This window comes from Chaetodon trifascialis, chromosome 3 (assembly GCF_039877785.1).
Source record: "Chaetodon trifascialis isolate fChaTrf1 chromosome 3, fChaTrf1.hap1, whole genome shotgun sequence".
Classification (NCBI taxonomy): domain Eukaryota; kingdom Metazoa; phylum Chordata; class Actinopteri; order Chaetodontiformes; family Chaetodontidae; genus Chaetodon; species Chaetodon trifascialis.
Window position 1 is genome coordinate 5,351,226 of NC_092058.1, and position 25,290 is coordinate 5,376,515.

At 42.0% G+C, this 25,290-nt stretch overlaps 2 protein-coding genes across 5 annotated transcripts in view; one reads left to right on the forward strand and one right to left on the reverse strand.

Annotated features, from left to right (window-relative positions):
• Positions 1-24,252, forward strand: ecm2 (extracellular matrix protein 2, female organ and adipocyte specific). Of its 2 annotated transcripts, XM_070992269.1 has the most exons (12): positions 1-196; positions 6,261-6,395; positions 6,820-6,981; positions 10,282-10,470; positions 12,859-13,716; positions 14,259-14,374; positions 15,019-15,154; positions 15,951-16,108; positions 17,466-17,605; positions 18,418-18,530; positions 18,853-19,066; positions 22,275-24,252. In XM_070992269.1, exons 2-12 carry the CDS (start codon positions 6,263-6,265, stop codon positions 22,441-22,443), a joined length of 2,388 nt encoding a protein of 795 aa, XP_070848370.1. In that variant the 5' UTR covers positions 1-196; positions 6,261-6,262; the 3' UTR covers positions 22,444-24,252. The 2 variants fall into 2 exon arrangements, with proteins under 2 accessions (XP_070848370.1, XP_070848363.1); XM_070992262.1 differs by lacking the exon at positions 10,282-10,470 and having other exon boundaries at positions 12,940-13,716.
• cenpp (centromere protein P) overlaps positions 1-25,290 on the reverse strand; it is an 89,939-nt gene that overhangs the window by 4,987 nt on the left and 59,662 nt on the right. The gene's annotated exons all lie outside the window — the stretch shown is intronic.

The window sequence follows — 25,290 nt, forward strand, 5'->3', positions numbered from 1 at the left end:
GCTCTATTAGCCTGCTCTGCTCTACACAACTGCACAGCCTGAGACACACCGACAACAAGACGCACACACACACTTACAGTATCATCACACTGCGACACACACACACACCTCTCCTGGAGCTCCTGCAGAACCAGAGGAGGAGGAAAGAGGGTGGAAGAATTTGGCCTCAAGTCCTGCAGCCGCCTTCAAACTGCTGGTAAAGTAGAGTTAATGTCTGTCTGTCTGTCTTCAGCTCCTCCCCTCTCCTTGTCCGTCCGTCTGTCTGTCTGTCTTGCGATGATTCGTAAACAGTTGTATCAGTTGCGGTGGACAATCTTCTTCATTGTTGAAGCTTTCAGATAAATGTTCACGTCTGCTCTCTTCCTGTTATGATGCACTCCCCGACTTTCCCCTCAGCTCACTGATGATGTTCTGTTTTGTTTAAGGACATCAAAAAAATGAGCTCAGAGGACATCTGGAGATTTGGGGAGTGTGATGACTAAAGCAGACAGACCGTCTTTATTCAGGTTTTGCCGTCTTTGCGAAGAGAACCTGGTTCCTGGTAAATCCTCAGTAATTATCACAATCAAAAAAAAAAAAAAATCTAAAATGAGGCTGTTCATCAACACGACTTCCACACGGCTTTGGCAAATATGCAGTGAGTCAGCTGCTTTGTCAGTTTGCACTCAGTATATGATGAGATCGTTGAGTTAGATTCACAGTGATGAATGAAAACCTCTGCACGAGCCTAAAACTGAGACCTGAAGCTGATCCACATGATGTGACAAATACGAGACACGAAGCCGACCCCAAGACCTGCAGCTTTACGTCACAGCGCGGCAGAACTCATGTCATGTTCCTGGATGCAGCCAGAAAACACACGTTAGCCATGTGTGTCTGTTTACATGAGAATGTCACCAGCACGGTGCCAGAAAACCTGCAGGGTTTTCCCTACGCGATAAGACACAGGTGTGTTAAGCGCCATAGAAAAAAAAAAAAAACTATGCTGACAGACGCACACACACAAAGCGACAGTGAGCCAGGTGAAGTGATGATAAGGTGTTACTTGAGACTAATTGGTGTTTTTCTTGACGACTGCATAATTCCAGTCAGAAGGTTTTGAAGAAGAAGTCCAGATCTACTTGGTTTCACCGCTGATCTGCAGAGCTCCGGTGTGGAGACATTTGGAATTCTTAAGACTTAAACGTTAATTGCTCTTTGAAAGAGCACATCATCAATAATATCGCTTATTGCAATTATTTCTGGGACAATATATGATCCAACAAAAGACTGGACAGACCTAAAAGCAAGGCGAGTCCGTCAGGCGGTTGTTGTTGGTGCCGGTTCATTGAGGTCAGCTTGGCACAGTTGGTTGGTTCTGCTTTTGTTTTCACTGTTCGGCACCTTGAACGTGAGTTCCTGAGCTACATTTGGGCTTCGAAGTGCTGTCCATCATGACTGGTTAAACAGATGTGATGTAATGTCACAGCGAGGACAACTACGACAAACATGAGAAATTTTTCTAATGCTACCATCACTACTATTGGTGGACACTCAGAGGGAGCTGGAGCCAGTGAGTAGAAACCAAAAGATGGACCAAAATGTAACCGAAAGGAGATTTAATGTACATCACACAGTCGATCAGAGCGGGAAAAAATAAAAAGGTGAAACAAGACTACAGAAAAATAAAGATGCTCTAGACAGTAACTGTCTCCATAGATACTAAAGCGTTAAACTAAACGCACCTTAAAGCAGAAGCTTTTCAAGACAGAAACTCTGTGAGAGAAGATTCACAGTGATTCAGATGCTGGAGAAGCAAAGCTGCACACATCTGCCTGGAACCATGAAGTGCTCCACAACGCTGATGTGGACGTGATGCAGGAGGAGTTGCGGACGGAGAACGACTGTTGGACATTTAACAGCAACTCCAGATCAGCGTGGAGTTAAACCTCAGAGATCTTTAGTGTGGAGAACAGAAGCCACACATTGGCTGAAGGTGGAGTTCTTGATCTTTTTTGTACTGAAAACTAAAGCCACCATGTCTGAAGGAGGTGTGTGAAGTAAGAAATAAAAAGACATCCAGAAGAAATGTTAACTCTTTCAGTCCAGTTAATAAGTAAGAGCAGCAAACTGAAGCAGCAGCAGAAGAAGCTTAAGCTTTAAACGCTGCCTGGGTTTCATTAAACGACACACAAACACAGCCTCCAGGTTATTTTTATCCTCCTGTTCCTGCTGGAAGTCTCTCCGTCTGAGCCTGCTCATCCAGAAACTGAACTGCTGAATATTTTCCATCTCTCTCCCCTCCCTCCTCTTACTTTCCTCTGTCTCAGCACTCATGGATCTCTCTCTCTCTCTTTTTCTGTGTCTCCCGACCAGCACTGAATTCTGGTTTCCTATTGGCTGATGCTGAGCTGAGGTGGGACAGTCTCAGAGCTAGCTGTCTGTATGTTCAGACCTCCAGTCTGTGGAGCTGCAGACTTTAGTTTTGTTTTCATCAAAAGAAAATGTGAATGTGAGGAGAGTGCTGGCAGATGTCGTGGATGAAGGAGACCCACCTACCATGACCTGTAATAAGGACACTGCTGCTCTGAGAAAACGTCATGGCAGCTGTAGTTTTTGAACAACTTTATCATTGTTCAACCTTGTTGGAATCATGAAGGGGTCTATTATTAAGTGCTGTTGTAGACAATCATCTATCTTAGGGTGTCAGTTACGCTTTCTTTTTATCATGTCTGGATAAAATCCACATTTAAAACACTTACTTCAGCTGTGCCGACACACACATCAGTGCAGACACTAGTGCAGCCCAGAAGGTGGTAGCAATGCACCTAAAACTCCCAAAAATGCTTGAAGAGGAACAGCTATGTAAACTATGTACTTTTGTAAATTTAGTTACAACAATAAATTCAATCATGCCGCTGACATCCGTTCATCACAAACTCATGGATGGATGGACAAAGTTTGCTCATCTCATCTCACTCATGCTGCTGAAAATGTAAACAGAATTCATGACGAATGAGTAAAAGTCTCTCGTACTTCAGCTGATTCAGCACATCAATACGAGCAGAATAGTAGTACTTGTAGATGTTTGGAGAGTTTGGGTCATTGTTAATGTAAGGAGCTGGATTACAGCAGGTTTTCAGCACCATCACCTGATCTGAGGGCAGTTATTACAGTGTGATGTGAGTTACAGTTGTGCTCATAAATCTACGTTTCCTGGCAGAATTTCTAAGACGAGTACCGGTCTTAAACAACCACGAGCGATCAGTCAAAGCACATTTACTTTTAATGGGATTGAAATTACACTATCACTAAAAAAACATAGCAATAAGGAAAATGCTGAGATTTTTATTACTGTGTGTTGCCGTCTTTAGCATCCATGATGGCGTGCAGTCTTTTGTGACAGTTGTGGATGAGGCCCTGTATTTTCTCAGGTGGAAAAGCTGCTCACTCTTCTTGGCATAAAGCCTCCGGGTACTGTAAATTCTTGGGTCGTCTTGCGTGAACTGCACACTTGAGATCTGGCAGCGGTGGCCAGTGCGTAACCTTCACTCTCCTCTGCTGTAGTCACTGGAGGGTCGACACATGTTGGAAAATCAAAGTGCGTCCCATGTGCAGCTTCTGGGCTGATGAATGCAAATCGTCCTCCAATATTTCCTGATAACACTCTGACTAAATGTTTCCATCCTTTCTGACTTAATTCCCTGTGAACACCCTAAATCCATCAGGGATCCACCTGCATGTACTTCTCATCTGAGGCCTCGTTGACTCCTCTCTAAACATAGTGTTTATGGTCATGACCGTAAAGTTCCATTTTAGCCTTATCACTCCAAATGACTTTGTTCCAGGAGTTTTGAGGCTTGTCTAGGTGCAGTTTGGCATATTCTGGGCGGGCTGTTTTATGGCGTTGGCGAAGGAACGGCTGTTTTCTGGCACCACAACCGTGCAGCTGATTGTTGTTTATTGTTTGCGTATTATGCATCTTGAAAAAGCCACACCTCTTTTTAGCAGGGCAGCATGTATTTTAGCTGAAGTTGGTTTTGGGTTTGTCTTTGCATCCCAACTGGGTTTCCTGACTACTGATCGTTTTTTTCAAATCTCTGGATATCTTTTTGTATTGTTTTCCTGATTTTTGACGTTCAGCCAGCTTTTCTTGCAGGGCCATTGACAGTTCTGTTGCTTTCCCTGTGGCTCAGGGGTCTTTTAAGAGCCAAGAAACTCACTGACTGTTTACAGTATACACAGACAATAATAACAATGAGACAAGTCGCAGGTGTGGAAACTGACCCTGAGCAGCCATTTAAACCTGTGTGTGTCAATGTGTGTGTATACTATCAGGGCAAACATTCAAGAGGATGGAAACTTTTGATCAGGGCCACTTGGGTGACATCAGTTATCATTAGGATTTAAAAAAGACAAACACAATGATGTGATATAAATGGAAAGGTTTCCTGCATGATCACATTTTTTTTCCTGCCAGGGATCTGTACATTTATGTGCACAACTGTACTCTGAACGCAGAATCAGGAGCTGACACAGGGTCCAGGATAAGCTGGAAATTTGCTCCGAGACTGAAACTCCTTAAAAATAGTAAACTTAGGCTCGATCTTTCTGTTTGGATATTTTTGGAGTGCTGCTTTTATACTGACTGTAACAGAGGAGCTCCGTGTGGAGACGCATACGCTGTATTCATGCTATTTCTATATGTCGAACAACACAGCAGCAAAACAAACAAAATTCAGATAATGCTGTAGCAGCCTGACTGTTCTAGTTCTGGTTTATCCACAGGAGGAGAGACCTCTCTGGGTTTCAGATGTTTAGCAAAAGTTCCTGAAACCACTAGAGACAAGAATAAAAATTTTTTTAAAAAATACCGAAAACAGATGAGATGTCTGCAGCTGTTTTAAGTTGCCTTACAGAAATATCATTCTTAAATGGATATATTTCTGAGATCAACGTGACATGTTGATGCTACATATCACATGACATGCCTTAATTGAATTTTGGTCTTTTGAGGGCAAGGGAACACAACATCTTAAACTAATATCTCCTTATAAAATAGTCATGGCTAACAATTCAGCAAACAGCTGCCTCTCCACATCCAGCAGCCACAAAGCCACATTATCATCCCATTGGAATCATGTTTGTGTATATCTGATGAGTGTAAACTTGATATCTTAGCTACATATGTGCTAAATGTTCCACTATGGTGACTGCTAGAACCTACAATAGGCTAAAAACCCCACAGAGGAACATATAGGAAACAGGACATCAGTAAAGGAACAATGACTGAAGCTTTCAGTCCTTCAAACTAACAGAACAGAATCTCTCAAGCTTGTTTGGGCACCATCGCAACAAATCAGAGGCTCCTATGGTTCATCAACACCACCAACATCTCCCATCATGCACTGGAGCACAGCTGCAGCACACTGTTATTGAGACTGATACAGAGAATTAGTTCAATCAGCTCCATTCAGAGGGGGAATCAGACAGAAGGCAAAGTATCAGGTGTGTGAAGGTGTGTGTTAGCATCAGATCACTGCCTTAATAATGACAGGACTGCTGTGTAAAGACTAGTCATTACACACACACACAAATACACACAGGGAACCGGCTATTAGGCCCCCAGCAGAGAGCTATATGAGGGCCTGCAGCAGCACTGACAGCTCTTTTGTCTGAGAAGCTGCTGCAGGTAAAAACCTCTGTGTTTCTTCTATATTTCTGCAGGAGGAGAGAGAACATGGATCTTTGGTTGCACTCATTTTAGCTGCTGGTTTCTGCACTTATTCAGGGTTTAAATTCTGACTTTTCAAAGAAATTTGAAGAAGAGGAGTCCATGGAAAAGGAAACATGAAAGGCAAACTTTTCTCCTCAGGATTTTATGCCTTTTTCAGAGTTGACAGGAAATGAGGAAAGAGAGATGCGGAACGACAGGAAATAAAGCTCCCTGGTTGGACTCAAGCCTCGGACATAACGGTTCATAGTCATCATAGTGCGTTAAACCCTGGGCTTCCCCAGTGTTTCTGAACACTTGATTTCCAACCATGGCTACTGGGAGAATTAACTGTTATATTGTGCATGTGACACACAATGTGTTAGTAGCATTGTACGACTGCTGGTGTTTAAATGATATTTAACATTTGACAACTATGGGTACCTAGACAGGTATTGTGTCAACAGGATTATCAAAATGTTCTATCAATACACTGCCGTAGTGATGACCTCTGTGGAGGTAAAGGTTTCTGTGAGGCAATGTGAACCTGGTCTGTGCCGCTCTGCAGGGATGAGGTGGTGGCTGGTGGTGGCCAGTCTGTGGCTGCTAGTGGCCCTGACCATCCCCGACGCCCAGGCCAGGAACAGACCTCGCAACCAAGACGGAGGGACCCGCCGAGGAAAAAGGAAGAGGGACGGACACGGTAAGACAAATCTTCTTGTTAGCCATCATGCAGATAGTTGAGAAGATTTTTATTGGTCTCATCTCTGCGTCCAGTACAGACACATCCAGGATGTGCACAAAAAGATTACCCAGAATCTGATGGTGCTGAAAATGTATTTTTACTTGCCACTGACTCAGCCCTTTTGGCTTTACATAAAAAGGGGAATACATTAAAGTTAGTCTCAAGTGAAATTCTGTAAGTTCATGAACTGGCTCATAGAAGTTGTCTTTTCATATAGCTAAAACAGAACCTGGGGACAAACAAGCAAGGCAAATGTGGGACAAAACATATCTGTAAACTGATAACGAGACTGTCCTGAGAACCCAGTGACTCTGGATAACACCGTCTGTCCCCCTGTTAGAAGACAGATGTAGATGAAAACTGATATGACCATGTGTTGCAGGTCATGGGCGGGGCAGAGCGGGGCGCTCTAGGCCTCTTAAGATCCGACTTGTTCCTGGTCCGAGCATCCCAGTGGGGCTTGGACAAAACCAAGAAAATACTCTGTTGCTGGAGTCCTACAAGAACCTACAAGAACAGCACTCAAGCTACAACGTTATCCCAGGTCAGTGAGACTAGAAACACAACCATAACCCAGGTGAGCGAGACCGAAAAACTGAGATTTAACTTTGATTACTGAGACCAGTGACTCAACTTTAACGGAAGTTAGCGAGACCAGTAACTCAACCTTAATCCAAAGTAGTGAGACCAGTATTCATCCTGGTGACACCAGTAACTGGAGGTGCTCTCATCACGCTTTCTAGGGTTTATGTCAGTTAATATTTAATGCCACTATCACCTGATATGATGAAGACCAGCTTATAGTTTTCATAAAAAGCTCCTTTATCAGAGACTCTGACCTGCTAAAACCTGACAATCTGGAGATAATCACTTTGCTCTGTCATTTATTCATCTGTCCTCATGTTAGTAACAAGTCACATTATGTTCTGTTGTTTTTTGTCGTCACATTAGTGGATAAAAAGCCGTGTGGCACAAGATCTGTGTATAATATGATTCTGACATGTTTCACGTGGGAAATGTTATCATTTCTGCAGAGTTGTGTATAGAGGAGTATTATGGATAGCACACTGTTGAGGTAGAGCTGCAACAAGTCATTATTTTCTGTCATATTTTTTCCAGTTAATCCTTAAGTCGCTACAATACAGGAGGTATCCAAGGTGACATCTTCAAATCTGACTAAAGGTCCAAACCCAAATAAAAAATGTACAATTATGTAAAACAGAAAAACTGAGCAGTCAGTAAAGAAGGTTTTCAAAAGTCGTGAGTCACAACCATGAGAGGTTGTAGAAATGTGCATAAAAAAATATATGATACACACAGACAGGCATGCATTCATGCACGATGCAAGGCACAGCTTACGTCTGGCGGAGGTAATAAAGCCATGCAGGTTTAAACTTTAAACTTCCAAGTAGATTTAAATGGTGCACTAGCAGGCGCCATGTCTGTGCAGCAAATTTGACCAGTTTTTAAAAACAATTTAACGACTTAATTTGTCTCAGTGTTTGTATGTTTATGCGTAAACCAACATGGAAACAGGCAGAGTGTATATTTGCATTTTAAACCTTTATGTGGTATATTACAACAGAGTTTGCTCACAATAAAATCTTAATACAATAAATTTAATCTTTTATTGAACAAAAACAGGGCATTTTAATCAAACAGGATATATGGGTGCAGTGAGAGAACAGATCTGCTCTGAGGCTTCATCTTGTTTTCATAATGAAGCCGCCTGTTATTACTGCTCGGTAATTTAATGACAAATCATCACATTCCAACGCTAACAGAAGGGAAAACCATCTGTGGGAAAAGAGCTCGTCAGAAAATAAGTCCTGAGAAATCCCACGCAGCGATGCGGACAGAGCCTCCAAAGAGGAACCTCAAAGCCCCCAAGCTTAGAACAATAAAGTCAGAATTATGTAATTAGAAGGGAAGATGGTGTCGGTGGCAACCTGCTGTTGCTACAGGGGGATTTTCTTTTCATGTAGGTTTAATCCATTTGGCTCCCTGATGTTTGTCATTTGAGAGCATGCCTCTGTGTTTAGAGAAGCAGACAAAACTGACTAATGAAACAACAACCAAACTGATCAGACTGCCGTTTACAGAAACAGAGAGTGACATGTCAGACCATCTTTGAATGTTACAGGTTTCAGTGTGAAAGTTCAATCCTGATCTTGGAAACGGTAGTTTGACAAAATAATGATCTCATGGTCAAGCTACAGTCTTTTTTTTGACAGGTGATTGCATACGCTGGGTGATCATAACCCCCCTGCAAATCAGTCTTTCCATCATCTAGACTTAACTAAATAGTCTGAAGTACAAAGAAATTCTTTCCAACAGCCATTGCTGTATCAGAGCTCAGCTGAGCTTAAAAACATTACTGTTTGCCCCAAATGTCCAAAACCCCAAGAGTTTACGGTGATATAAAACAGAGAAAAGCTGAGAGTGCTCACATCAGAGAAGCTGTAAACAAAGAATGATTGTTGTTTTGCTTGAAAAATGACGAACTGTTTATCAAAACTGTTGTCTATTCATTGTTTGTCAATCAGTGAATCGACTAATTGTTTCACTGGTAGTAAAAACACATGAAAATATGCACTCAACACCAGAACGACAGTGCCGCAGCCGAGTCTGATGGTTGCTATAATATTTAAACAAAAACCTGCAATTTACTAGACAATCAAGAGAGAAAAGAAAAGCTCTAAAGTATGTGTGCTCCAGCTGAGATGACAGGGTGACAGTCTCACTGCTCACAGCAAAACGGACAGAGATAGGAGAGACAGTATTTAAGAGAAATAACCTGAGCCTCTTAACTACCTGTGTTTCTATGGACGTAACAAAGAGCATACCATTAGAAAGGATAGATGACAGGCGGGGCAGACTTAAAATAGACCCAGAGAGCCTCTTTGTGCTGTATCATAGTGGTTTACGGTCTTTTCTATTGACTCACTGCCAGTCACAGCCTTGTCCTGTCCCAGGTCTGATGTTGAAAGATGGAGTTAATGCAGAGGGAGGAGTGGAAACGCTACAAATCACTGCTTTGTCTGGTTCTGATGGTAAAGTACAGGCTTTAGATTTGACTATACACACACAGCAATTACTGCACCAGGGCCTGTTGTTGCTGCTGAGGAGGAGGAGGACGACAAGGGTCAGCATGTTATGCTAAAGGTGTGACCCATAGATTACTGGTTTGAATTTGCCTTCTTCTGGACCTCTGAGCCTTGACTGATCAAGGCAAACCATTTTTCTCAAGGCAGCCACGGGACGTCCACGTGACCAAATGGTGAAGATGCAGACCATACACCCACAACGTGCCCAGTTTTATTTTTGTTGCATGTCTTACAGCCCCGCTCAAACATCATCTGTGGTAATGAAATGCAGTCAGAAATGATTAGCTGTTTGTTTGTCCCGTTTAGTTGTTCAGAGACAGAAACAGAACTCCAAACAGTGGTTGGCCCGCTTTATGAAACTGAAGCAGTCAGACTTTGATTTAGCAGCATTCAATGGTTTTTCCTTGTTGATGCACAACTACAGCAGGGCTAATCTGATACAAAGACCTACACTGTAGATCTGTATGAAGGTCTTTAAATGGGTGTACTACCTCATGTTTCAGAGTTCATCTACATCACACTGGCCTCCACTGCCAATATTACTGATGTTAAACTCTTAAACTCTTACATTCAAGCTTATAGACTGTATTAGAAGATTTAGCTTACAACTGATAACTGTCAATCAATAATTACCTCCCTTCATATTCCCCTCAGAGCGTCCCTGTGTGACCTGGTAATAGAGATTTTAAACTACAATGAACGACTGGACTGACTGTAATGTGTCTGTGTTGTTTCAGGTAAGCAGGGCCAGTGTCTGTACCAGGGCATGACCATGTTCGACCAGGCCGTCTGGTCTCCAAAGCCCTGTGTGACTTGTCTGTGTAACGGAGGGCGGGTGGTTTGTGACAGGATCACCTGTCCCATAATGCACTGCCATTTCCCCTTCACCCCCGCTGGGGAGTGCTGCCCCGTCTGCATGGAGCCAGGTAGAAACACAACATGTGGCAGCGCCATGGTGCAACATCGGGAGGCGACAGAGATGAGCGATGTTTCTGACAATCAGGACGGCTATTCATTAAACACTAAACACGTTTTACAGGCACATTCAAATTGCACCACATAACCATAATTAGTTCTGAAAACACTTTGGTTCAGTTCACTTCATTATCATAATGCCACATTCAGCTTTCCAGCAGGACAAGCAGGATGTGCCGTTTAACCTAACCATAATGACTTGGAGGTGAAATTGATGCGTGATTACCAAAATCATTTTGCTAACTTACTTTGATTAGCTGAGCTTTCTGCAGTCGTTACAATTCAGTAGACAATTATGTCATTTTGGATGTGTTCACATTAAGCTTTACTCACACATTAGTGGTATAGATAAAACTGGTGTACACTAAGGATTGTGAAAACACAACAAAATTCACCAGTTACAGTCTGAATTTGTTGACAGTTCACTCTGAAAACATGCGCTTATTAGCCTTCAGATGAGTTGAGTCGAATGTAAAAGTCTGATAGGGTGGACAGTAATCCAACCCACATTGTTTCTGAATGAAATCACATTTGGATATCCTGTAAAATTCAGCTGTCAAAACAGTTTAATATTAATTAGCTGTTGTTTAAATGGTCCACTCGTGTCCTGGAATAAATGAAAAGAAACAGTTTCCATCTCTGTGGCCTCAGCATGTTGCTTCCCGTCTCCATCATGGCTTTAAAAAATGTGTTTAGCACATTTCGGGTCAGATCAACACACATGTTGTGAGTTTTAACATGTCTGTATGTTGGGATATAACATGTTGGTTTAAACATGTCCAGGATTGGTTTCACCTTACTGTCAATTCAATCTCACCAAAACACCAAAACAAGGGAGAGCAGAGCAAAATTGCTGTTGGATGTGTGCACTTGCTGGAGGCAGAAAACAAACCAGAATGAGTGCAAGTCTATGGGAAGTTTGCCATAAAGAGTTGTTTTGTGCCATAAACTGGACAAATGTCAAAGTAATGGTTGGAAATAGCTCAATATCCCAAGTAGAAAAGCCACATGCTAGCTCAGAGTGGATAATAGCTTCTAACATGTAGTAAACTATCTACCACCTTATTAAATCCAGGGCTCTGACCTTGGAGTTTAATAAGAGAGCTTTGTACAAAACAGGTGAGGAAGAAACACCTGTTTTGTGGTCAGACAGTTCATACTGTCACTCTGTTTATGGCTGTGTAGTCGCTGAGTAGTGCAAATGTTTGTCAGGCTCTGTTCCATGTACGTTTAATGTTTCAGTGTGGGACTTGCTGACAGCTGATGGAGGCGGCACACGGACGGCTTCGGATGGAAAATACATTACGTTTTCATAGAAAAACATCATAAACAGGTGGAGTCATCTAGTCTTAATAAAAAAATATTTTAATGGCGAAGTGCAGGAATTTAATTTAATTTCTCTCTATCTGTTTCACTTATAAATTTAACTAACTTTAGCAGTTTCAAACAAAATGGTTTGTTTCTAATAGTGAAAATGTCCACATAGAAACCCTGACATAGTGGCAATGAGTTTTCTACTTCCTTACTGTGCACGCATCCTTTACCGTAAACAGGAAACCTGTCTATACAACCTCTGCTAAACTGCCGTAGTTGAACTGACAGTAAATAAGTCATTGCTCAGTCATACGATGCATAGTCACTGTGTGCATGTGTGGAGGTGAAGCAGAAGAAAAGCTCATGTTGTCTACGACTTATCACTGTGTGTAGATGAATACAGCATTAACCTGATCGCAGCAGCTGTAGAAACATGTATGTATCTGTACTCTGTGTGTCAACTATGTCGGGTATAGATGGAGTTAACTGTAGAGTAAAAACACTAAAAGCTGTTTTATACTCATAAGAAAAGTGCTGGTCAGGAGACATCGTCCTTGACTATAAATGACCTTGACTATAAAACAGCATGAAGTGCTAGTGAGCTAAGGTTTGTCTAAATTCAGCACCTGCTGGCATCAATATGGACAAACACATGAAAGGCAAACTTCACCTGACAGTGGACATACAAGTACAGTTTAATGGGATGTGGTACAGACTGGTCTACAGCAGCAGTCTGCTCTGTAGCTAGCTAACAAGCTGGCTTTGCGCTTATTGGTCTGGGCAAACGGGGTTTGTCTGACTACAACACTAACACACAGCCGTCTCTGTCTGTCCACCTCCTGTCTGTATGTCCAACTATCATCCTGTCTGTCTGTCCTCACCAACTTCCATCTTCATCCTGTTCGATTCTTTTTAGTTTTCTTTCCTTTTTCTTTTTCCTCCTGTCTCCTCTACTCTTTTCTGTATTCCCTTCCTTCCTTCTTTCTATACTGCCGCCTTTTTCTTTCCTCTTGACCACCTTCCAGCCCCTGATTGGCTGCCCCCACACCACCCCACACCCACCTTTGAACCTGACTTCAGCCTTGAACTTTCTGGTGACTCCCCAGTTCCAAATGAGCTCGGAAAAGCCGTGACCCCACTGACCCAGGAGGAGATCCAGAGAATCCTCTGGCGGGAGGAAGAGGAGCACCGTGAAGAGGAGGAGCGTCTAAGGAAGAAGGATGAGGCGAGGAAAAAGAGGAGGAAGCAGAGGAAGGAGCAGGCAGAGAGACAAAGGAAAATAGTGGAGAAGAAGAGGAGGGAAGAGGAGGAGGCGCTGAGGCTGCAGGTGGAGAAAGAGGAGGAGGAGTGGAAGAGGCAGATGGAGGAGTTGAAGCGGAGGCGACAGGAGGAGGAGGAAGATAGAAGGCGGAAGGAGGCAGCAGAGAGAGAAGCAAGGGAGAGGGAAAGGAAACTAGAGGAAGAAAGGAGGAGGCAGGAGGAGATATTGAGGGAAGAACTACTGGCATTCGTGGAGGAGGAGGAGGAGGAGAAGCAGCTGAAGCAGGTAGAGGAGCGGCAGGAAGAGGAGGAGGAAGACATATGGCTGAGAGGAGATGTGTTTCAGATGCCCCCAAAAGAACCAGAGGAACCGGACCTCCTCCCAGCTCCAATACCAAGACCCCCGGCTGCAACGGAGGATGAGCTGAAGGAAACAGAAGCAGCGGTGGAGGAGGCAGAAGAGGTGGAGGAGGAAGAGAACGAGAGAGAGGTGGTGATAGTGAACAGAGGAAGCCTCCCTCCTGGCTGTGCCATCTCTGACGTCACTCTGACATGTGAGAATGTCAAACTCACCTACTTTCCTCCTCTGGCCATACCTGAGCTCAGATCTCTCAGTCTGGAGGGTAAGTCAACACCACGACAGCACCGGCAGACAGTGGAGCCAGAGAGGGCTCCGTGCAACCTGAACAACCTTTACACACACGTCACATGTTTAACACGTACGTCTGAATCCAGTTTCCCACCCAAAAGATTCTGTTGAAATCAGTACTTAAATTCCGATTAGGCACAGCCTACTAAATTTATTTCTCATTAGCTACTCGCTTTAAATAATGGAGGCCCTGATTCAAAACTATGAAGTTGCCTAAGGGATAAGCCTGGCAAGATTCTCTTTTTTCCTCTATTATGAACAAATCCCATGAAAAGACCAAAACCAGCAATGTGTTTGTTTATCCATCAAATCTGGCCAATTCGCTGAGTCTGCTGTAAGCCCACTGGTTCCCACTGAAGACGTTCCACGAGACTTCTGAATGTTATTTTGTCATGTGTTTTTGGTTCATGCATTTTCTTATCTATACATTGCTTATCAAAATCATTACTGATGTTTTGTCTCCAATACACTTTACCCAGCCATGATAATGAGAAGTATATTACTAATGGCCTGCAGGCAACAACATCAGCAGCATCCCAGCAGAAGCCTTTAATGGCATCCCAAACCTGGAATGGATCAACCTGAAGAAAAACAAACTCACCTCTGCCGGCATTGATGCTAAAGCATTTAAAGTAAGACATATAAGCTTGATTCCAAAAAAGATGGGACACTGTGTCAAACATGAATAAAACAGAATGTGATGCTAATCCTTTTGACATATACTCAATTGAAAACAATACAAAGACAATACATCTAATGTTTGACCTCATCAGCTGGGACAGGAGCAACTAAAGACTGGGACAGATGTGGAATGCTCCAAAAACACCTGTTTGGAACATTCCACAGGTAAACAGGTTGTGATGATGATTTCAGTGACCGTCGCATACAACAACCAAAGCCTAAAGGCAGGCGTGTAAAACAGACAAACCGATCATGTAAAGTAATGCAATCAACCAGAAAGAAGATAAATATATGAGAATTTATGTGATGTAATGGTGAAAATGATCTCAAAGACCTATAGATATCACACAGAAAACAAGACTAATAATGAAGACTGCAGGAAGTGTCTTAAACACTTTTAAGACTTCAGTGTGAGCTGAAAGTGAAAGTGATAGAGCAGAAAGATGGACGGGTATATCTGGAATTAACATTTGTGGTATGAAAGGGGGGCAGTCAACTTTGCACAAATCACCATGAAATACTGTGTGTGTGTGTGTGTGTGTGTGTGTGTGTGTGTGTGTGTGTGTGTGTGTGTGTGTGTGTGTGTGTGTGTCAGGGTCTGAAGATGCTAAGGCGTCTCTACTTGGACGGGAACCTTCTAGAAGCTGTGCCCTCTGGCCTCCCCCCCACCCTGCAGGAGCTGAAGATCAGTGAGAACAAACTGAGAGGAATCCATGAAAACAGCTTCCATGGTACTGCCACAGTATCCCATAATGCACCTCCATCATTAAAGACATTAGCATTAATGTCACAAAATACTCTGCCAGCTGTCAGTCAGTTACAGTTGCTAAAAACCCATCAAGATGCCTACTAGCTGTCTGAAAAAGGCACAATGAGACCACCTTGACTCTCTAAAGACACCACTCAGTTGGCCCTTCTGAACTGTGAAGTACGGTTCAGTTGATCTTTGCAAACCCTCTTTTGCCAAGTGCAGGCAGACGCCAGCATGCAAAAACATTAACCAGACAACACTAGGGAGTGTCATTTTGTAATGTGGCCAACACACTGAGATAATGTTAATTAGCCACAGTTGAAGAAAGCTGGCGGCATCCCTTTGTTTTTCTCGGAAGAGAAACTCATGGCTGCATTACTCTGGCGGCTGCTCGGATTGTACACCTCATAGTTCTGCCAAAAGTCTGTTTTAACTTTGACCTCTGGTTGGAACCAATGAGATGACAGCTATCTGTAACGTACCATGCAGGAGACCAGTGTTGGATGGTGCCCAAACCCTCTGTGAATGTCAGGTTTCTCATCTTTTGTGTTATGAAATTCACAAATGGTCTTTTTTTCTGTAGGTGCACTGTTTAGTAAGTCAAACATCCTGACACTTCTGTGATCAACACAGCTCATATCACTGACCAGCGGGTCTTAATTGTTCAGCTCTACTCTGTGACTATTACACTGTGACAGATATGTCTTTGCTGCACTGATAACGTGGCAAATGTCCAGCTGAGGGACAGTGATGTTTATTTATTTTCTACCTTTTAGATCTGAGCAGCCTTGTGATTCTGGAGTTGGAGGGAAATCTGCTGAGTGAGGGGAATGTAGATCCTCTGGCCTTCGCTCCTCTCATCCAGCTCTCCTATCTCCGACTGGGCAGGAACCACTTCCGCACCGTACCACAGGGCCTTCCCATGTCATTGCTGGTAACACTGCTCTCTCTGCCTCTTACTGTACCTCTTCATTCCCCACACTAGGATACCTTACAGAGCCAGACTTTTGACTTTCTTAATAAAAGTCCACAGTTCCACAGTGCTCGCAACTGAGTTCAAAAGCCTTGGTCCGCTGCTGCTTTGGTGTGAAGGCACCACCAGAAAACTGATCATCATGGCTCAATCGTCAGTGGTTCCATAAGTTCACGTTCCATGAGTTAGACTCACTGTGGACCACCTCTAAAATATGAACAGACTTGTACTGAGGGCCTCCATCAGTCCGTGCATTCCATCATCCACATCACTCCAACTGAAGCAAAAAGCTTATTGCTGCTGATTCTAAGATAGTCTGATATCATTTCAAGGTGTTTAAACATGAAACATGACCAATGAAAGTGAAAGTTATTGATTACTGAGTAATTTGGAGGCTCTGAGCAGGTAAATTGAAGAGTTCAATAAATATGTGTATTAATAACACTTCCAGCAAAATATTGTTTTCACTGAACTCTATCAGGCATTCAGTCACATTATCAGATGCCTTCTGAGCAGCTGGCTGCAGTCAGTCAGGAATTTAGCTTCGCTGAAGCATCAGTATTTTCTTTTTGGCTCTTAGGTTTAAGACTTCTCCACTGAGTAAACTCTGCCTCTACCTGTGGGAAACCACTCCACCCAACTTGTAATTACAGCCTCTGGTTAACCACAAACACTGGAGAACACCAGCTCCATGCTGTTGCTGTAAATCCACCTTAAAAACCAACTTCATGTTATGACTGTGGAGAGTTTCTACACACTACCTGCAAAACCAAAACACCATACATTTTCTTCATCAGTTTGACATTTCACATTTGTTCTTTTCTAAGTAGCTCTGGATTTCAAGATTTATCAGTGACGTTCTCCTTCATATAGTCAAGGGTGATTATGATCATGATCAAAATGATATAGAGTAACTAAGCAGACGCCCAGAATGCGTCAGTATGTGTCTGGTGTTCATTCCCCAGTCACTCTGTTGATTAGGTTGTCGGTTTTAACAAAGAGAGGTAGAACAAATATGAATTTAGTTTTGGGGTGGATTATGTTTTTATCATCAGACACAATGCCAACAAAACACAGACTTGTCTGCCAAGATCTCTGAACCAAAAGCACTCAGTTAACACAACTGTTGACAAACTTGTAACACTCCCACTGTTGCTTTCTTTAAAATCTGAAACCATATGGCACTGGGATCCTACTGTCCTAGTCTGACACTAAATTCCAGTTATTGTCCATGAGTTTTCACCAATCAAAACATTTTCCTTTCCTACCCTGATAATATCAAACATTTGGTTTCTTTTTTCTGCTGTCTGTTGCTCAGGAGCTGTACTTGGAGAACAACCTGATTGAGGAAATCTCAGAGACAGTTTTCAATCAGACCCAAAATCTGAATTTGATTTCTCTGAGACACAACAGGCTGGATGAGACGAGGATCGCCCCGATGGCCTGGATCAACCACAGGTCTGACAAAAACAGGCCTGTCACTATAATCGATTATCGTCCAGGGTCACAGTAATCGACCACATCTGTTTCCACTACAGATGTGTTTAACAGTACACATTCATAGTCCAGTATGTAGCTTGGATTTGGGGTCAGGGTTCAGTACATTTTCAGCACAGCAGGAAAAATTCAATATAAAAACATTTTTTTATATACAATGCAGGCAAAATGGACTAAAATGCACATGTGAGGGCACTTTGCAGCGGGGCTCAGGCACATGTGCTGAATCCTGTATACAGAAGACTGAGTTTGATCTGCGGTGATAAACACTCCAACAGCATTAGTCATTGTTTGGCATGGTCTGGATCTGCACTGAGAGGCTGATTGAATACTGTGGGGAGAAGGACTATTTGTCTCATTATACTAATCGACACATTTGGAAGCGAGACAACTAATCTACTGCCAAAACTTTCTGGGTAAAAGTCACTCTACAGTGTCTGATCCAGGCATGCTAGCAGTAGACAAAACTGACGATACTGACAGCAGATGATTGTGTCACAGGACATACTGAACCGAGGAAGTTGCATACCGAATCTAATGTCCTCGACCTACTGTCCCACAGCTGCTACACCCCTAACTAGCACCTATCCTGATGTATTACTGTGTTTCAAAGAGTAAAGGAACACTGCCTTTATTACTAAATTGACAGATCCACACTGGATGGTATCTAATTTTTGTTCAGTTTTTCTTCAATCAGTTGTTGTCAAGGACAGTCAAACCCTTTTGTCATTATGTCCTTACAAATCCTTTCTCCCTCATCTCTCTCTTTGCAGAAATCTGGAGTCCATCGACCTTTCACATAATCACCTTTACCTGGTTCCGTCCTACCTACCCAGATCTCTGGTCCACCTAGTGCTGGTGGGAAACAACATAGAGAGGATACCTGGTAAGCAGATCGGAGGGGTTCAACTGTTGGTAGATTCAATGACCATGAGAAATGTGTCTTAGCCATTCAAGAACACACAGCAAAATGTAAAATGTAAGCGTGACAGTAAATCAGACACAATATCAGTCTCAAAACCATTATGCTAATCTCATACTTCATTCACCGACCAATCAGACCTTCAAAATAACACTTGTGACATTTTATAGACATAATAATCAATCAATAACCAAAACAATCACTAGTTGCAGCCACAGCAGTAAGTATAAAAATCCATATCCACATCCATACATAAATAAATTGTTTCTTTAAAATGCCTCCACAGGTTACGTTTTTGCCCACATGGACCCTGGTTTAGAGTACCTCTACCTCTCCTACAACAAACTGGATGGGGAGGGAATTGAACCCGAGTCGTTTTTCGGCTCTTACAACTCCATGGTGGAAATGTGTCTGGATCACAACCAGCTGATCACTGTGCCATCTGGCATCAACGAGATGACCAACTTACACTTCCTGAGACTCAACAATAACAAGCTCAGGTATGAAGTCACCATCTACAAATAATCATTTATTAGGGTTAAAGTTCTTCCTGTGATTGTAAAATGATTACTTCCTGGCAAGATATTGAGATAATGATTTCAAATCAGAACTATGAATAATTCACCATAAAATGAATGATCATACTCTTTGAAACTCATTCAGTTATGTGGTAATATTTTGTAGTAGAACAACAATTCTTCAAAAAAGGTTTTTTGAGGTGGACAAAAAATGTGAGTGGTTATGTGGAAGGTTCTTTACAAAGGCGAGAAATTAACTAGGTAGAATTTGAACATTGGCAGTTTTCTGAAAATTGATGATGAAGTTAGTAGTTGAGAAGCACCATAAGCACCTGCAGGGGTAGCTAGCTAGTCAGCCAATCAGTCACACTCGCAGATCCCTCTTACTACACCATCACACACACCACTGCAACCAACACAGCAGACTTCAGCAACAATGGTCGAGGGAGGCCAGGCCCACAACTGAAAGATATTTTTTATTTTCCTGTAACTCTTACTCTGTCATTACATTAAATTTTTTATGTATTTTTTTGAACTTATGAAGCTCTTGCCAGGAGAGAATTTTTCACAATATGGCCAAACCAGCACGGGCATTAACAGCAACAAAAATACCATCAATCAAGAAGTTTTATGAAAAGTCTCACAGCTTGGTTGAAGCCAGGATAACAAGGGTGCTGTTATGCTTCCAAAGCACCAGAAATACTGGGAAGACTAAGTCCAACTCATGTTACATTTGCAGTGAAGTAATGCAACAAAATGCTGGTGGATCTGCTTCCTTCCACTCGTTAGATAGGTGTTACCTCTCTCTCAGGTAAATATTCATCTTTCGGAAAATAGTGCAAATCCACGTCTATTTTTTTTTTAAGAGTACAAGGGAATGCTGCACAGTAGCTGTGGTTTGCCATTTGCCGTACTATTGTTTACTTTCCAAAACCGGAAACTGGCAATGCTTGGCTTAGCATACTGCAAATAAATCAATATAACAGTTTCATGTCATGCTACTGTGAAAAACATTCAGCAGTATGTAGTAGGCGGTTCTGCATACAGCCTCATTTTAACATAACAAGTAACTGCAGTATAGCTGCAACTGAACAGTTTTGTTTGGAGAAGGTGTCTATCTTTATACATACAGTCGTTCTCAACATGTGAAGAGCAAACACAAGCTAAAAAAATCCACATTCCGGCATGCATTTTTTCTTTTTGGTGATAATTCCTGGGAAATACCAGGATCTCAGTTTCTAGTATTTTTCATCCATCCATTTTCCAACTCACATATCCTGTTCAGGGTCACAGGGACTGAAGTCCATCCCAGCACACAGACACTATAGTCTCTTTGTAGTTCACCAGCCAATCACAGGCGATGCATAACTTGAGGATAATACCAAATGTATCAAAAACCTGAAACATATTTTCACAATTTCTTCTACTTATAACAACAAAAACATGTGTCTGAGGATCGAGGGTGCCCTATGCTGCACAGACCTTTGAAGAAAACTTTCCGATGTGTGATTTTGGGCTTTATAAGTCACGTTTGACTTGACCAAGTTGATTGCTGAGATCTGGGAATGTACCATACTGTAGTCATAAATCTCAGCATTTAACTTCATGAGTATAATGTTGTGACTGATAGAAATGATGGAGAAAAAACCCATAGAAATAAGATCCAGGTTGTTATTGTTCAGTTATCAATTGACGTGATTTGCACTACCAGTGTTAAAAATGTACGTGTTAGGTATTTATAGCATAATGAAAATGAAAACATGCAATGAAAAAATGAGATTGTTTCTTCCTCAAAATACACACATGAAATAAAAATATTGACTTTGCTGTCAATTTAGCAGAAACTTCCAACAGAAAACAACAAATCCAGGTGATTAAAGACATAGCTGAAGGACAAAAATCTAAATTCAATACAAGCCTGCAAGACCAACAACGAGCAGAGCCTCACCAGATGGCTGACTCATTCATCACAGCCCGCCAGACAATATTAAAGCTAAAAGTTCACTGGATGGAGAGTTGTCTTGACAACAAGGAACAAAACAAGCTGATTCATATTTCCACCTGAGAGTCACTCTGAATCACCTCATTACTCACTCACAGGTCCATGCACGGTACACTCAGTTGTCCAGGTAATTGCATGGGTTTATATAAAAGTAACACTACAAATTAGACACTGCACCTCCATCTTCACTGCCAAAACGGCTGACGCACCAGGTGTGAAAATGCAACCAGGTGTGAAACTGCAGCCAGCCAACCAAACATTGTTTTAACGTATGTCGGACAGTACAAACAATAACAATGAAATAAATAAAATATCAAAGAATGAAGATGTGGAGAAAATAGGATGCTCCCAGACTAAAAAGAACAGTCTTGAATGTAAAAATACAAGTGCCACTCTTTTCCTGTGGGAAACATCAGGAATCTTTCACAGGTCTAGAGTTCTAGTTCAAACAAACATTGAAAAGTAATCACACACATAGGAAGGCATTAGGTTACGTGAGGCTACATAAACAAGTCAGATGGCTTTAAAATCTGTTCAAGAAAGACAAATGTAGCCAGTGCAGCACTGGGGAACTGCGAACACGTTTTAGTGGAATTAGAGGACGTTCTTAAAGGAGGACTGGAGTAGTCGAATATAAAAGCATGTAGCAGCATTTCAGCATCATTCAGATTCAAAGTGGTCTCAGCTTGGTGATGATATATTTGTGACTTTGATAAAACCACAAAGTGTGCATCCAAGTCTAAAATCATTACCAGGTCTGTAACTTGTGTCCTCATCTGTGTGGACAAACAGCCAAACTTTGAGTGCAGATTGTCTCTGTCTGTCATACAAGTAGAATTTCTGTGTTTTGCTCAGTTCCTTCCAAGAATTTTTACACATCCAAATATTAATCAGTGAGACAAGTGAGGCAATACGAGTTGGGGTTGTAAAGCGATATGAAGATATGCAATTGTGTATAATCTGTATAAACACACATAAGATTTGACATCATGATGACTGATAATGTCATCTGATAATGTTGTTGAGCAGGAGCATGTGTACAGAAAATACAACAGAGACCAGAAAGCCTTCTCAAGGAGCTCCATAATCAGTATTAAGTGTCTGTGATACAGAATCAGTGAGACTGATTAAAAATGTTGTTCCTTACAAGCTCTACAGCAGAGAGACAATAAATGCTATGTTTTCCAGGAGTATCCCTGACGAGAGCATCTGTGACCCGAACCACAGCGGAGACGCCACTCTGGTGGCCCTGAGGCTGGAGAACAACTACATCGACCCTCAGAAGGTTTCACCGTCAGCCTTTTCCTGTGTACGCTCGTCCTCCAGCGTGATCTTAAAACCTCAGAAAACCAAGTGACCTGAGCACGAAACAAAAACTAAAAGACGCTTGTTTTAACCATCAGAAACACAAGGGCAAAGATTTTGTTTATTAATGTGCCAAAAGATCTCAAAACCTAGGATATATTTCCCTGACACTCCTCTGATACTGTATCTTATTGAAATTACAACCAAAATAATAGAATAAAAGGCTCTCACGTGCCTGATGTACAAGTTGAACATGGAAAAAAGGGAACTGTCAAAAGTCAGTTTCTGCTGATGTCATTTTCCTTATGGGAATGTACTGTCCTGTCATATCCTTGGACCGAACCCTTACGAGGAGCATGAATGTAAGATTTTCTTCTTCTCTGGCCCTGATACACGGTTTTAGGTCTGGTAAGACATTTTGCACTGATGCCTGGCCCAACTTAAACCGGTGTGAAGGTGACAGAACACCTTCAGACTTCAAAATCAAACACATCTGTCTGCCTTAGAAAATGTTAAACTCTCTAAAATGGAAAGAATTCCTGCACCATACACAGTAAAATGAAAATGCTAATAAAGAAATGGAAAGAATTCTATGAAGTGAGACCGCAAAGCCACCACATTATTTTTAACAACCTCACTACCTTCATGTTCCATTTCTCAGCCGCTTCTCCCAATGCCTTCTTTCATTTTGACATGGAAAGGGTTGTTAGTAGTCAGATCACGTGTGACACATCATTCGAGCTGTTGGTGTTAAAGATTATGAGCATTTTAAAGGAAAAAGTAAAGTGAGGGAGATAAAGAGAAGGAAAATGTAATGACATGTCTGCCCATTTCCTCCCTCTTCTACATTGATTATCTGCACTTGTGGATAGAAGCAGGATAGTAACTTTCTCTGGTGCAGCTAAACTGGATTTATTCTTGATGCAAGGGGCTAACGAGGGTCTCTCTGTAGGCTTTGGTTTAAAGTACAGCATCGTTCTTTACCTGCTGATGGCCCCACAACAATAAATACAGGCATCATGCACGATCAGGCCGTGCTGTGCTTTAATTATACTCCCACAGTAAGGGCTTCACCTGTCTTTCTGACATCGAGTGACAGACGGTCATGCAAATACTTAAAAAACTGGACGTAGAGTTGGCTCTCATTACTGAATACCAGACTGTTTCTGTGCAGGTGGCTTCATTGATTGTTGAATAGGAATCATGGTTAGCAGATGGTTTGCTGCAGTTTTCACAGCTATGTGGTCTGAGGAAACACAATTCTCAGGAGAACCCAGTAATAAATGTCTTTGACCTTAAGGTCTCTGCAAGAACTCTCCTCAAGTAGAGCAGAGTTGAGATGTGGGAGGAACGACTGGCTCCAGAAGTATTTTTCCTCCTCAAAATTCCCATTTCAAGTATTCTTTCGAATGATGTGCTCAATGTTCCTGAAACAGAAACACTATTTAACCGCAGTGCAGGTTTATGTTTAAGCCTCAGCTATCAACCAGTGTAACTGTAGCATCATGTATACGAGTCAACATCTGACTACATATAAGAAGGCTTCTGTAGCCTGGGAGAAATCTTTCATGTATGAGCAGAGATGTGGATGAAATGTGGCCAAAAATGTAAGTTTCATTTACTGTTATAAGAACTCAACTACTATAGAATTACAAATACCGAAAATTACTTTTTCAAAAAAAAAAGAAAAAAAAAAAGTATCTGAACAATTGAATTACCCTTCACTTTGCTCTTGGCTGGCCAACGTGCATATATTATATGACAACATGTTGTGTGAAAAGTCTCATGTGTGAGTAATCAAATATGATAGTTTAACACATGTTACGGTGCAAAATTCAAATAAACTTCACTATGTTCCCACTATCTAACTGTGGAAGTCTCACCTATGTTCATTACTCTGTATGAATAAAAACACTTTGTGGTCACATAAAGTAGAATTAGGGTAACACGGTGGCACAAGTGGTAACACTGTCGCCTCACAGCTAGAAGGTCCCCGGTTCGAATCCCGCTGTGTGCGCTGGTGGCGTGTCCTCCACCATGTCTTCAGTGCCTGCTGCTCGAGGAAAAAGGGGGCCTTTCTGTGTGGAGTTTGCATGTTCTCCCTGTGTTCACCCGGGGTTTCCTCCTTAAATAACCCCTACTAAAAACATGCAAGGGTGCCTGGGTCCCCGGGCGCAGGCACCGGCATCGGCTGGCAGCTGGCTGCCTCTTGTTGCTGAGAAGTGCATTTTGATACCTAGTGTATCTTTTGAAGCTGAAAACAGATATTGATAATTGGAGTTTTAAAAAAATCTGATAACAACATATCTGCCAATATTAATTTTTACACATAAACACATAATGTGACTAAGATGTGTAGTGAGCAGGACATTTTACAGTGTAAAAATAAACTTGTCAGTGCTCTCTGGTGGACAAGTTATGTACTTGACATTTTTGGTACTTGTTGGGGTTTTGGATGGCCTCTTGCTCCTGTGACTTCTTGTCAGCTGCTTGTGTTCACACAACCCAAAATTTATCATCATGGACCTACACCTACATCCATGCCGGCTATACACAGGGTTCTTCTTGTCGGAGGTCAATGTTTTGATTTGTACTGTGTGGAACACGTACACCAGCACCCAAGTTTATAGTCCATTGTGGAATATATCAGGGCTCTTACTTGTAGCAGCAAAACTGCTTTATAAACCCCATTGTCTCTAATGAATTCCAACCTCCTCTAAAAATTTACAACAAATATAAAAGATTTCATGAATGTTATCAGCCACAGCCTCATAATCAGGGAACTGCTGTTAATGAGTACAACACCAGACTGATTTGAACTGATGAAAAAATTCAGAGCGGTGATTCAGAGGTCTGGAACCGGGACAATAAGCCTCATGTTCCCATCTGGAACACAGTA

Coding starts and splice junctions, on each gene's coding strand:
- ecm2 (XM_070992269.1), top strand. CDS start 6,263: ATGAGGTGGTGGCTGGTGGTGGCCAGTCTGTGGCTGCTAGTGGCCCTG. Junction 10,471..12,858: donor CCCCGTCTGCATGGAGCCAG/GTAGAAACACAA, acceptor ACCACCTTCCAG/CCCCTGATTGGCTGCCCCCA. Junction 14,375..15,018: donor TTGATGCTAAAGCATTTAAA/GTAAGACATATA, acceptor TGTGTGTGTCAG/GGTCTGAAGATGCTAAGGCG.